The following is a 14,198-nucleotide window of genomic DNA, read 5'->3' on the forward strand; positions in this document are numbered from 1 at the left end:
TAGTTCAAAGTCAGGAAAGTCAATGAGACTCTTACCTTGAATTAAGCACCAAAAGAACTAGAGCCACAGGTATGGCTCAAGTGGTAGAGTGCTAGCTTTGCATTAAAAAAAAGTCCAGGGACAGTGCTTAGGCCCTGAGTTCAAACTCTAGGACACACACACACACACACACACACACACACACACACACACACACCCCCAAGGGATCTTTTGCACCAGCACAGAGAGAATGGAGAGTGTTGCTGGCCTGGGGTGTGAGGGTGCTGGGTGCATGAACGGGAGCTCCTGTGAAATAGATGCAGTTCCCATTTGGAAAGATGGGAAACAGCTTCTGGAAATGTAGTGGTGATAGTTACACAGCAGTACAAATGTACTTCATGCCACCCAACTGTAGATCTACACTGGTCCATCTTATGTTGTATGTCTTCCTCTAACTGAAAAGAAAAGAAAGATCAGAGGAAGATGAGAAGGAAAGGAGCTGTAGAGGCCTGGGAGTCCCCAGGTTTCCATGGAAGGAAGTTGAGTCATTGCAGAGGCTGGGATGTAGACAGTGGAAGAAAGCCTGCCTGGCTCTGTGTGTGGGCAGAGGGTCGATCTCTGGGGTCCCTGTGCTGAGTGCTGGGGTAAGGAGATGGTCTTCCTTGGGGCCTAAGAAACAGGAGGGTTCTCTGTTACTCCACATCTGTTTCTCTAGAACCTGGCCCAGCGCCTGGTGTGCAGAAGACATGAATGTCTGTTTGAGTGGTCAAAAATAAGTTCTATCCAAAGAAAAAAACACCAAGTGAGAATTTAATGGCCTTGCTGATAATCCAAACAAATTTCTCCCCAAAGCGATGAAGCTAGAGTTGGTCTCTGGAGGAGAAAAGATTTTTGGCAGAGGTGCAAGAGAACTTATTGCGAAAGCAGAGTTTTAGACTGGAAAAAATAAAATCATAAACAGAGAGCTGTGAGTGTATAACAGAGTTGCTTAAATGGAAATACTTTCCTACCTATGTAAATGATTATATAAATGGAAAAGTTATAATGTGGAAATGGATTATCTTATTCTTATGCTGAATAAGAAGGTTATTAGCTTCATAAAATGCTCTTTGACATTGAGTTTGTGCATTTTGTTTTTCCCTGGAAGTCAAGATGGGCCAGGAGCCAGTGGCTCACGTGAACCTGCCATCCTAGCAAGAAGTTGAGATCTGGGGGTCATTCTTCAAAGCCATCTAGGACAGAAAAGGCTGTGAAACTCTTATTTACAACATCCACTAAAAAGCCAGAAGTGGAGCTGTGGCTCACATGGTTGAGTACCAGCCTTGAGCAAAAAAATGCTAAGGACCATTGCCCAGGCCCTGAGCTCAAGTCCTAGGAGTGGCACACACAGAAAAGTTAAGGCAGGCTGCTGCCTGGGGAGGAGTGGATTTTCTGGAGACAAATCCAGGAAATCGCTGGCTTGTGGTCATCTCATGTCGTAAAACATGTTCTGCAGCTACCAGACCATTGTCATGCCCCCTTCTTCTTGTCGTTCTAGTGACAGCTATATCGTGCGTGTCAAGGCTGTGGTTATGACCAGAGATGACTCCAGCGGGGGATGGTTCCCACAGGAAGGAGGCGGGATCAGTCGTGTTGGGGTGTGTAAGGTCATGCACCCCGAAGGCAGTGGACGCAGCGGCTTCCTCATCCATGGTGAACGACAGAAAGACAAACTGGTAACGACGGACACACTCCACAGCTCTTGGTTTACCTTTAGCGATGACTGACTTCTATGTGTTAAACTATATCCCTCTTCCCATTGGTATTCAGACTTTTTTGAGGGTGGGTGGGGGGGAGGAGTTATAAATTTACTCAGGAGCTGCAGCCAAATTTTAAAACAATGCCCACTGTTCCAACGAAATCTCTAATGACTTCACACCATGCAGCGCACATGCTTACAAGTGTTTGCATCTTGGATTCATCAAGATGTATTTCTTTCTGACTTTGTTACGAGGTATTTAAAACAAAAGGGGGATGTTCTTTATTGTTATGAGTCACCGAATACCACTGTATTCTGAAGCCAGAAGGGGTTTTTTTGTTGTTTTTTTTTTAATGTAGGGTTTGTTCCTGGAGCCTTGCCATTGAGCTTTGGATGGTAGATGGTGAAAGTGTAAAGGCAGAGTCAGCTGACTTTGGGCTCCTTTAACATAAGTGTTTGTCCAAAGGGTACTGTAGCTTTTATCTTGTAAATACTGAATGCAGTGTGTTTGGAAAAAAGAAAGTAACAAAAAGGAGTATCACACATCTATAAATAATTATCATGTTTATAAATAAATCCTTGGAAAGTAATCATTTTCTCACAAGAGTCAGGGATCGTGAGTTCATAAGTTAGATGGCTACTTCTGTGGTGTTGACAGGATCTCTGATAGGAAAAATAGAAGACACGAGTCTATTTTATTTCGTCAAGATTCTTACTCATGTATACATGTATTTTTGTGGTGCTGAAGATTGAACCTGGGACCTCATATACTAAACCAGGACCTCTACCTTTGAATTACATTCCCAGCCCAAGTGTGTTCCCGTTAATACCCCTAAACATGCAAATACTACTCCTGTCTGTTTCTGATCATATAGAGTGTGTATTTTACAGCCCAAGGTGATTCAAGATATCCAGGATTGTACAGACCTCACAGAGAAAATGCAGACATCCCATTTGAGACTCATAAACATATCTGTTGAGTTTTATGTGTTAAGTGCGAATTTTACTCTTTTGTAACCACTGATCGTCTAAAAAAGTTACTGAATAGATAACACAGAACACTTTGCACGTGTTCCATACAGATAACAGAAATGCCATTTTTACGCCCAGTCAACTTCTTGAAAATTCATAGGGAGAATGCAGCTAATTTTAAGAATTATCACTTTAGGAAATTCCTTGCTCAATAGTCAAATCATCAGAATGTTCTTATTTATGAGATTCTAGCACTAAAACAGTATAATTACACTACCAAGAAAAGGTGAATTAACCACCATTTATGTTGCTTTTCTCTGTGTTAAGTCTAGCCTCAGCCCCTCATTTATGTTCCATATTTGTATGTCTGCTTCAACTTGTATTATAATTGAAGAATCAAAGATTCTTTGCTTTTGGTGACCCGTTTATGTGCCTGGAACTAGTATTTAATACTGTGCCACAGTGATCCCAAAATTAAACCAGAGCCACCTGTATACAACCAAGTTTGGCTCTTTAATACAGGCTTTTAACTATTATGTTTTTATTTTTGCTTATCTTTAATTGAGTTTTTCAGCAGGTGTGCTTCTTATGATTTTGTTTTATCATGTTAGGAAATTAAATACAGGGCTTTTCACATGCTAGGCAAGCCCTCTGCTACTGAGCAACATTCCCAGTCCCTATAAACATCTTTGTATTGTTTCTTTTGCCTCTACATTCTCATGTTGTGGATAGTGATATGATACTCCATTATTTATTTGGTACCAATCCTGAGGATTGAACTCAGAGCCTCATGCTCTGACCTACCTTTTTTACTCATGGCTGGTGATCTGTTATTTGAGCCACTCTTCTACTTCTGTCATTTTGCTGGTTAATTGGAGATAAAAGTCCCTTGAGGTCTGGGAATGTGGCTTAGTGGGAGAGGGTTTACCTAGCATGCATGAAGTCCTGGGTACATTCACTTCCTCAGTGCCACACAAACAGAAAAAACCGGAAGTGGCACTGTGGCTCAAGTGGTAGAGTATTAGCGTTGAGCAAAAGAAGCTCAGGGACAGTGCCCAGGCTCTGAGTCCAAGCCCCAGGACTGGCAAAAAAAAAAAAAAGGGTCTTCATTTGTCTGACTTTGGCTGGCTTTGAATCATGATCTCAGAACTCCACCTCCATGCATAATTACATAGCCACATTTTTTATATTTAGGGAATAATTTCAGAGGTTAAATTTTATAACTTCAGAAAACATGTAGAAGGGGACTGCTATTAACACGTGCAAGAATTTGCTTTAACATACAGAGGTCATATATTGTAAATCTTATCAGACTAATAGAATAACAGTGACATAGTTTACTAGTAAGTTGAAATGGTTTTCTCTCTGATAACATTATGTCTGAAGTTATCTTTAATGTCCTTTATATAGTTGCCTATTGGGGGCTTTAATAAAGATAATAATCTCCAGCAACTCTGTTTGCTACAAGTAGATTTTAATAACTTATTTGTCCCTGCCTTTTTATCTTTAGTTTTTCCGTGTTAGAATATTATCTCCAATGAAGGACTATGTATGTAGAGTTATTTTTTTCCTGGTATTTCTATGGTTTGTCATAGAATATCTCCACCTAAAATAGCCCTTTAAAAGATTCTCCAGCCCACCCCCTTAATTTTACAAATGCATTTGTGAACTGTCTTACCAGTGACTTATGCATAATGCTTACAAACTCTTACTGCTTTGTTGTTCATGGTCCTTGACTTAAAGAACATCAATAACATTCCTGCATCATTCTGAAAGAGGAAGATACTATTATCTCCACACTGTAGTAGGAATCTCAGTTCTCAAAAATTTTGCATGCCAGGCTCCAGTGACTCACACCTATAATCCTAGCAACCCAGGAGGCTGAGATCTGAGGATAGGGGTTGGAAGCCAGCTTATGCAGGAAAGTCCGTGAGAATCTTACCTTGAGCTCTTTTGAGCTCGGGGACAGCTCCCAGGCCCAGAGTTCAAGCTTCACAAACAGGCTTCCCCCCCGCCCCACCTTCCCCCTGCATTATTAAACCTAAAGAGCCAACTGCTCTGTCCATAGACATAGCACTGGCACATTTATTTGGTGGGAAGTTGAGCTGGCAAGGCTCTTGAAAAGGCAGGTTAATAGCTGGGTGTCAGTGGCTCACACCTGTAATCCTAGCTACCCAGATTTGAGGATCATAATTCAAAGCCAGCTGGGGCAGAATGTTCCATGAGACTCTTTTCTTCAGTCATCCAGTGAAAAGCCGGAAGTGGAGGTGTTGGCTTAAGTAATAGAGTGCCCGAGTCATTCGCAAAAGGTAAGAGATAATGCCCATGCCCTAAATCAAGTCCCAGAGCTGGGGCTTGTATATACAGGCAAGTGTACACAGGGCTTTTAATTTTAAATATATGTAACTTTTTACTTACTTCCTGTCTAAAATGCTATCCAATAAAAACACACAAAAATGTATCAATAGCAATAGTCTGTAAACATTTTTGGTTTCAGAATTCCTATACACACACACACACACACACACACACGCACACACACACACACACAGCACTTTGTTTTGATTAGTTATCGCTGTATTTAGCATATTGGAAACTAAAAGTCAAACTCTTTATACATTAATAGTTAATCTAAATGACATTGCTCTGAAAAATAACTGGCAGAATAAAAGTAATTCATGAGGAAAGTGCCCTTACTTTGCATTTTTCAGAATATCTGGCTTGATAGAAAAGAGCTGGATTCTTACACTACTCCTGGTTTTAATCTATTATTCTATTATAATAGATTCTCTGCGGTTGAAGTATATAAAGATGGGTAGTTGAAAAAGAAAGAAATATTTTAATAGCCTTTTCAGATAATTCTTTGTTACTGTGTCAAAACTCAACCAACAGCACTTTCTTAAATGTGGAATCTGGAACCATTGATAGGAAATTTTATGCTCTCTTACATTATTAACCCACTAGTTTATCTTTCACTTGAATGGAGATTTTACTTTTGCCCAATTTTGTAACATTGTACATTGCTCATCTGGAAAAGAATTGCAACCCTTCAGTACCACAAAAACCACATTTTCTTCTGTTTTGGCAGGGAAGGGCGTGGGGGGATGGTATTGTACTAGGAGTGGAATCCAGGCAAGCATTGTACAACTCAACAATGTCCTCAGCCCTTTCTTAAAATTTTTATTTAGAGTCAGGCTGTCCCCAAACTTGCAGTCTTCCCCAACTTCCCAGTAGCTGGGTTTGCAGGTGTGCTTTACCATGTCGGGGCGGGAGGAGGGGGTGGAGAAAGAGAGATATTGCTTAATATCACCAATTATTTTATTAGAAAAACATTTTAGTGCTGCTAAGCTGTCCAAAATTTTTGAGTTTTCACTTGAAAGTTCAAATTTTATTATTGGCAACAAAAATCTCCACTTGTTTTCCTTGAAATGACAAGCTTACTTTGTTCATTTTCATGAAAATATCTGCCAAGTACTCAAGGCTGATTAACCATAGCTTGTCTGTGATTGTTGTTTCAATAAAATGGTATTCCAAGAAACACACAGTTAGCTCAGCTCCCAGCTGAAACAATCACACAAGCATTTTTACTTGAGACAGTCATCTCACTTCCAAAGGCAGTGGAAGTGGAAGGCAGGCCTTCTCCCTGTACTTTGACTAAAGAAACATAGGATAGCAGGTCAAATGCAAGAACCCACGTTTGTACTTAAAGGCCATATTACAATTAAAGAACATTTGCTACTTCATTAAGAGCCAGCATTTCTTACCTGGACCAGGCTAAGGGAATGAATCCAAAGGCTTTGACACAGTGTGGGTCCCCACGCTGCCCTGAGTCATGCTACTGCACAGTTTACACCCACCAGTCTTTTTCCATACTAGAAACACCCCCACAGTTGAGAAAAAAAAAAAGGTCAAAAATGCCTTATTATGGTAATGAAGAGAGATTTTCCATCTTGGAAAATGATACAAGGATGGGTAAGGCTTCCAAAGGCTTTACAGACCAAAATGTAGGATGTGTTGATGTCTACAAATGGAGATTCCGTGCTGCTTGTAAAGGTGACCAATTACAACTGAGGTACATGTGCCCTAGGGGGAGGATGCTTGAATAGATCCTAGACCTCTACACCTGAGCAGTGCCTCAAGCACCTCCTATAGCTCCTACACATCGCTCATTTGGCTTTTGGATTTTGATGCTGGGAAATCAAGCACATTTCTTATCACTGAGCTATGCAGACCTTTATTTGCCACCTAAGACATGTTTTTTAAGAAAAGCAAATTTGTGGGCATGGCTATAATTTTAAGCATAAAACTCCTAAAGAAGGTCCAGCAAGGGAAGTGGGGTGGTGTGCCTCGCATCAGGCTGAGTGGGTGACATTGGGAAGCTTAGCCATATAGTAGGGGTAAGGCAGGAGAGACCAGTGGAACCCTCCCACATTTATCTGAAATATTTAAGTCTCTTCATAGCCCAGATTTCTTGTGTCATATTTTTAAATTAATTTTAGTGTTATTATTAAGGTGTTATATGAGGGGGGAGGGTGGTATCATTTCATAAGTCAGGTAATGAATGCGTCGTCCCTTTCATTGGCCAGTGTTACCCCTTTTGCTTTTCCCCAGTTCTTCCCCTCCTGTCCCTGCTTGCAAGTTCTGTAGGTTATTTTCCACTTGGTATATCCTGAGTAGCATGATTGCATTTCTTCACCCTTCTTCCCGCCCTTTCTGTGTTCTCTTCCTGCCCCCCTTTAAAAAGCCCAAAAACCAAACACCAATACCAAAATAATAATAACAAAAACCTATGTTTCAGTAAGTAGTATTTTAAATATTCAGAGGAGTTACACCTTTGGGTTTCTCCCTTACTGGTACCCTTCTTTAGTCTATTTGTGTGTGAATGCCTAAAGTCCTATATAGGTTGTCATGTTCAGTTGTATTTTAGATCTAGCTTCCACACACGAGAGAAAACATGCAGACTTGGCTTAGTTCACTTAGCATGATTTGTTCTATATCCATCCACTTAAACTAAGCCTTCAACAAGGACAGAATCAAGCCATGTGTCTCTTACATGATATGGGTAGTCCCAATTACTCGGGAGGCTAAGGTCTGAAGATCATAGAACTGAAGCCATCTCTGGCAGGAAAGTGAGTGACTCATATTTCTTCTTAACCACCAAAAACCTGAAAGTGGAACTGTGGCTCAAGTGGTAGAGCCACCAGCCTTAAGAGTATGAGGCCCTGAGTTCAAGTCCCCCAACACACAACAAAAGAATAGAATTATAATCTCTTTGTACAACTAGTTATATAAAATAAAAATATATAAGTAAAAGATATAAAAGAACTTTCAAAAACACGTTTTTTTTCTCCCCATGCACATTATTTAAAAGACAATTTTAAAAAGCCTTTCCCCAGTTTTATATTAATACCTGATCTTCTGTATACCAGAACTTCACTTAATATCTGTTACAAAGATTAAAGCATTAGAATTGTTTCATTTTTGCTGATAAACTTAGAAACATGATGATGTTAATTTGCCTAATGGGACATTAAGTGATTATATATGCTTTCCTTACCTCCTTTCATTTAAATATAAACTTACTTTACTTAAATTTTCCTAAGAAAATATATCTTTAGAAGGATTTTAAAATTAAGACAGTATTCACAAAAGACTTACTTATTTACCCAAGACATATGGGAGATCTGAGTTACAGATTGAATTGAGACTACTAAATTCTAAAATAGATAACATTTGTTAGGTAAAGCCCTGGTTATTTGGATTCCTCTGATTTGGAATGGGGCTGGGCTGACATTTAATCATTGCACTATTCTTAGGGGAAAATGGCCATAGTAAGAGATATAGTCATAAATAGAATTGTTCAAGGGAATGGCTGTCTTCTTTCAATACAATGTCACAAAGTTAATGGTTTGGGACTGCTAATTAACATACCAACTTGAATATTAATCTTATTTATTATGTTTGGGAACATTTACTAGGCAGAATTTAATTCCCATTTGCTTTGATATGTTCTTGAAATTTGCACTCATTTAAAGATGTTCTTATTTAAATTTACACTAATGTAGGCAAGCCTTCACCTTTGCCCTTCGTTTTGTCTGAATTAACAAGATCACATGGTGTTAATTATGAACGTTTGCCAAAACAAGATCAAGGCTATTAAAACTCAAAATCATTATGGTGTTTATAATGAGACCATTGGGATACTATAGTAGGGGGGAGTTATGAATAAGAATGAAGTTTATATTTACAGATTCCAAGGCATCTTTTACTCTGTAATATGAAATGAACTCTGGTGTCTTTATCCACGATAGCACTATCAGACACAAGGAGTTATTCTGCCATATTTTTGTACTAAGTTAGGGAGACACAATGAACATGAAGCTGCTAGAATAATATGAAACCAAGTACTAAATTGCTCAGGGAATAGGAGGATGGAATAAATACAAGATGACAAACAATGGTAGAAATCTACCTGTAAAGAAATGTGGTCCTATTAAGTTTCTTGTTTATTCAGTATTTTTAGAGGATGCTCTTGTTCTCATTGATAACATTGGTATTATTTCCATTTAGTGTTGACAGAGATCAGGGGTCTGGATCTGCAGATAAAAAGGTTAATCAAGTCGGCGGGCGGGGTGGCTCACACCTGTAATCCTAGCTACTCAGGAGGCTGAGATCTGAGTATCTCGGTTCAAAGCCAGCCCAGGCACTAAAGAATGTGAGACTCTTATCTCCAATTAACCGCTAGAAAACCAGAAAGTGGCGCTGTGGCTCCAGGGGTAGGGCGGTAGCCTTGAGCAGAAGAGCTCAGGGACAGCGCCCAGGCCCAGAGATCAAGCCTTATAACCCCCCCCACACAAACACACTGAAAAAAAAAAAAAAAAGAATTAATGAAGCTCTATCATCAGCAGTGGCCAGTTCTGAGACTAGGTTGTTCGAAGCATGAAGACTGGCCCAGTATTCCAAATGTAAAGTTCATAGAGGTTCAGATCTGGATGGCTGGATGGTAGGTAGCAACTTGAAATGGGGTTGAAATAAAAGATGTTTGGGGACAGATAAAATGGACTGGTGACAAATCATGCAAGGGGATAGAGGAGGCAGAGGTGACTGCAGAGATTTCTGAACCAGGGAGAGTAAGCTGTGGAGGGTTGTCATTTCCAGATATGGGGAAATTAGGAGACAAAATGAGTTGCCAAAATCTAAGAGATTGATTTTCAACTTACTGAATTTGGGTCACAAGGAGACATTTTTCAGGGCAGGAAGGAAAATGGAAAAGCCATCGGTACAAAGGGCCCAACATAGAGCAAGATCTAGCCCTTACTAGATCTCAGGGCAGGGTCAGCAAAGACTAAATGGTCAGTAGGAAGAAATGGTTCCTTCCTAGGTGGTGGGGTTCAGAGGTGAAGAGGAAAAGTGGATGGTTTTTGTTAGCTGCCCCTAAGGATGGTTCTGTTAGACTTCTATAAGCAAACAACTCTCATGGATATTGTACAAGTAACCAGCCTGTGTGTTTCAATCTTTCAGGTGGTATTGGAATGCTATGTAAGAAAGGACTTGGTCTATACCAAAGCCAATCCAACGTTTCATCATTGGAAGGTCGATAATAGGAAGTTTGGACTCACTTTCCAAAGCCCTGCTGATGCAAGAGCCTTTGACAGGGGAGTGAGGAAAGCAATCGAAGACCTTATAGAAGGTACTGGATTTGTCACTGTACCCTTAGTGGGTCACTGGAAATGCTCCAGGTTCTTGCCATCTTGTATTGTGGTTTGCTTGTGGGAGGGTTTGGGGCCAGGTCAGTAGATGTCAAAACTTTCTAGAGTAGTTAAAGTGACAATACAGGAGAAAATGATCTGTTTCATAATCGTCATTGCTACATCTGATCCTGACCTGGAAGAGCCTTCAACCATTAGTTCTCAGTCAGAGAACCAGAGGAGCCATATCCAGAGCTGTGTGAAGAAAGAAATTTCTAACTTACATATCATGCCAAATCCGACATTTGGAGAAATGAGTCACAGAAGAATATATATATAATATAAGACTTTTCAAGTTACTCTTTGTGATTTGGGGAAAGGAAGGCAAATCTTAAAAACCGTTTAACAATACAGTTAGTAATAGTTCAAAAAGTTGTAGCTAGGACATGAACCTATTTAACAATAAACCGTAATGTACCAAAAGGAAAAAATTAAAAGCAGTGATTACTGGCCACCAGTGCAACTCAGGAGGCTGGGATCCATGGTAGAGAAAAATCTTTTTCTTTATTTGTGTGTTTGTGTGCCATTACCAGTTTGAACACAGGACCCGGGCACTATCCCTGAGCTAGCACTCTTATCATTTGAGCCACACAACTCCACCTCTATTGTTTTTGGTAGTCTTACTGGAGATTATAGTCTCTTGAACTTTACAAAGTGTACATTTTATACACCCTGAAAAGGAAGAGACAGAAAAATCTTGGTATGCCCATTGCATATACAGACTTTGATGTTGGGGTTTTTTGGGGTTGGCTTTTTTGTTTTGTTTTGTGTTTTTTAGCTATTGCTTTTAGACAGTGAAATTGAAGGGCCAGGAATGTAGCCTAGTGGTAGAGTGCTTGCCTAGCATGCATGAAGCCCTGGGTTCGAGTCCTTGGTACCACATACACAGAAAAAAGCAGAAAGTGGTGCTGTGGCTCAAGTAGTAGAGTGCTAGCCTTGAGAAAGCCCAAGGACAGTGCCCAGGCCTGGCAAAAAAAAAAGAAAAAAGAAAAAGGAGAAGAAAGCAAGTTGAACTTTACTGACCTGGTTCATTCCATGGTGGATTAAGCCAGGTTTTCATACAGGAGCCTTAATTTTGACCTGAAAAAGCAAATATAACTCACTGGGCTGCTGATAGTACAAGAGAAAGCCTCCCTGACATGGCTTAGAACACAGTTCCTGCAATCTGGATATTCTGTTTTGTTCTGTTTGTGCCAGTACTAGGGCTTGAACTCACAGCCAAGGTGCTCTCCCTGAGCTTTTTCCCTCAAGGCTAACACTCTATCATTTGAGCCATATTTCCACTTCCCTCTTTTTGCTGGTAAATTGGAGATAACAGTCTCACGGATTTCCTGCTCAAGCTGGCTTCAAGCCAGGATCCTTATATATTAACCATTGAACATAAGCCACTATAGCCTAGCTAATTTGGAGTTTAGAATGTATTATCTGAACTCAAAACTAGAGGCTGCACAGGTGAATCAGACAAAATTTCATCTTTAGATGAAAAGGCAAGCGAAGCTAAGCCCAGTTTCCACAATGAGACTGGGAGTCTAATTTGAGGAGTTCCCAGGCAGGTGCTGGACCCTGGAAATCACTACAAAGGACTGTACCTTGGCTTCCATAATGCTTGTTTTCTGGTGGCCAAGACAGAGGTGTGAGGGATTAACTGGGAACTGCAACAGTAGGCAAAGTTAGTTGAGGGAGCATCCCAAAAAACCTCAGAAAAAAAAAAAGAAATGAAAAGTATTTAATTCATGTGCAAAAAGAATGGACCGTGGTTTTATTAAAATATGTATATTAGCTAGAGATTCAGACAGCATTTTCCTAGCATGTACAAGGCCCCAACAGTACAGGAAAAGCAAAACCAAAAATATGTTTTTAAGTGATTGATTTGACTTCAACACTTTGCGGGTGGGGAGAACTTTGACTTTTTTGTTGTTTTACATATTTGTCTTTTTAGGTTCAACAACATCCTCTTCCACTATTCATAACGAAGCTGAGCTTGGTGATGATGACGTCTTTACAGTAAGTTTTCTTTCACCTTTGTTTTCTGTGTTAGGTGATGAGTAGTCAGAGAAAGGCTCTTTCACAGCATCAAAGACCCTTTGCCATGTGGCATTTGCTGTGGCGCTATCAGAGAGATCTCCGTCTTGTCCCCGTTTCCAGCTGTTGCTCACTGCAGGAGTACCATCCACACACAGTACTAACAGCATCCACTCTGCCAAATCTGTCCAACATTGTCACAAAGTCTGCTCAAAGACTTAGCTGTTTTGGGTTACCCAGCAGTTACCCAGATTATTCTGTTGTCCTGGAAAACACCTGGCTCCTAGAAGACCAAGAAAAGCTGATTGCCCTGTTAAGTGTCTTCTGGCATGAGAAGAGTTGAGCCAGAAGAACCATTCCTGATGAGTAATTCTGAATCTGATAAGAAAGGCCTGGAAGCTGATTGGAGGTGAGGCCCAAGACTGCTCAGAGCCGAAAGAGCTTAGATGTTTTGACCCAGCTTGAGTTCATGAGATGTCACTGGGGACAAACTGATTTCTCAGCATGCTTCTTCATTTAAGCCCTGAACTTCTGGAAGTTAATTAACAGATACTGCCTGTTGTGTGCCGAGAGCAGCAAGTTGCTATCAGTCTGCATTTTCAGACTCAGCACCCGGATCCGCAATAAGCAATGCATTTTTGTGACCCAAAGAGTGACTTCGTGAGTCACACCTCTATTCTAGTATGTAATTGCCCATGTCTACTCACACATAGGCCCATGTATACACATGCACACGATTTTTCTTTTTGGCTGCTGATTATTTGAAAGGAACTTCCCCTAATTCTTGATCATGCATATCCTAACAAGTATTTGCAGTGGAATTTTAGGGTAGTGAAACCAGTCTCTGATGGTCTACTTGGTAGATGCATTCATTATCTATGGATCCAAACCTATAGCTTATACAAGGCCAAGAGCAAAGCCTTATGTAAACTACTTAAGTGATAATGCGTGATAATGATGTGTAAATAAAGGTTCATTGATTGGAACTAGGGTATACTCTGGTGGAAAGTATTGTTAACAAGAGGGACAATGAGACCATGAGGAATATAGATACCTAATTTTGCCTGTCCATCTGAAAAAGTAAACAAAACTTCTTTGTGTATATGCCAATATTAGGGCTTCCTTAACTTTTGTGTTGAAGGCTGGTTCCCTTTCACTTGAACCATACCATCCACTTCTGGCTTTTTTGGTGATTAATTGGAAATAAGAGTCTCATAGACATTTTTCTGCCGAGGCTGTATTTGAATTACAGTACTCAAATCTCAGCCTCCTGAGTAGCTAGGATTCCAAGTGTGAGCCACTGGGCGCCAACTAAGACTTTATTCCCATTTTTGTGTTGCCAGTAACCCGTTCAGTTTGTTTCCTGGTGCACTGATGGTTTGTAACTAGTGTTAGGAAAATTGCTGCTTTGGGAATGCACAGGGTTGTGAGCCGTGTGACCAACTCATAGGGTGGTTTGCAGAGGTGAGCTTGATCAGGAGAAACCTAAGCACCTGGCAGATTGTGGGACCCAGCCTGGGCTTAAGATGAGGGAAGGGCATGGAGTCAGACAAGGCCTCGATGGTCTGTGCCATATACCTTGAGCACACTTCCTTCTCATCTGATCTCAAGCTAGATCCACCCTGGGGCACTTAAACATGCTCTGTAAGGACTTCTATATCACTGGAGCCCCGGGGGCGAAGGCACGAGCAGGGGCAGGTCCAGTGGTAGGTTGCCTGAGCAGGACCATTCCTGCCTGA

The 14,198-nt window shown here is 40.6% G+C and overlaps 1 protein-coding gene across 2 annotated transcripts in view; it reads left to right on the top strand.

Moving 5' to 3' along the window:
* Positions 1–14,198, top strand: part of Spred2 (sprouty related EVH1 domain containing 2) — a 121,962-nt gene that overhangs the window by 89,742 nt on the left and 18,022 nt on the right. For both annotated transcript variants that reach the window (XM_090336788.1, XM_090336789.1), the window contains exons 2-4: positions 1,517–1,694; positions 10,211–10,379; positions 12,377–12,441. In XM_090336788.1, coding sequence (XP_090192914.1) covers positions 1,517–1,694; positions 10,211–10,379; positions 12,377–12,441 — 412 coding nt within the window. The remainder of the gene's footprint in view (positions 1–1,516; positions 1,695–10,210; positions 10,380–12,376; positions 12,442–14,198) is intronic.

The sequence above is a fragment of the Megascapheus bottae genome, chromosome 7 (assembly GCF_031878675.1).
Source record: "Megascapheus bottae isolate mThoBot1 chromosome 7, mThoBot2.hap1, whole genome shotgun sequence".
Lineage (NCBI taxonomy): Eukaryota > Metazoa > Chordata > Mammalia > Rodentia > Geomyidae > Megascapheus > Megascapheus bottae.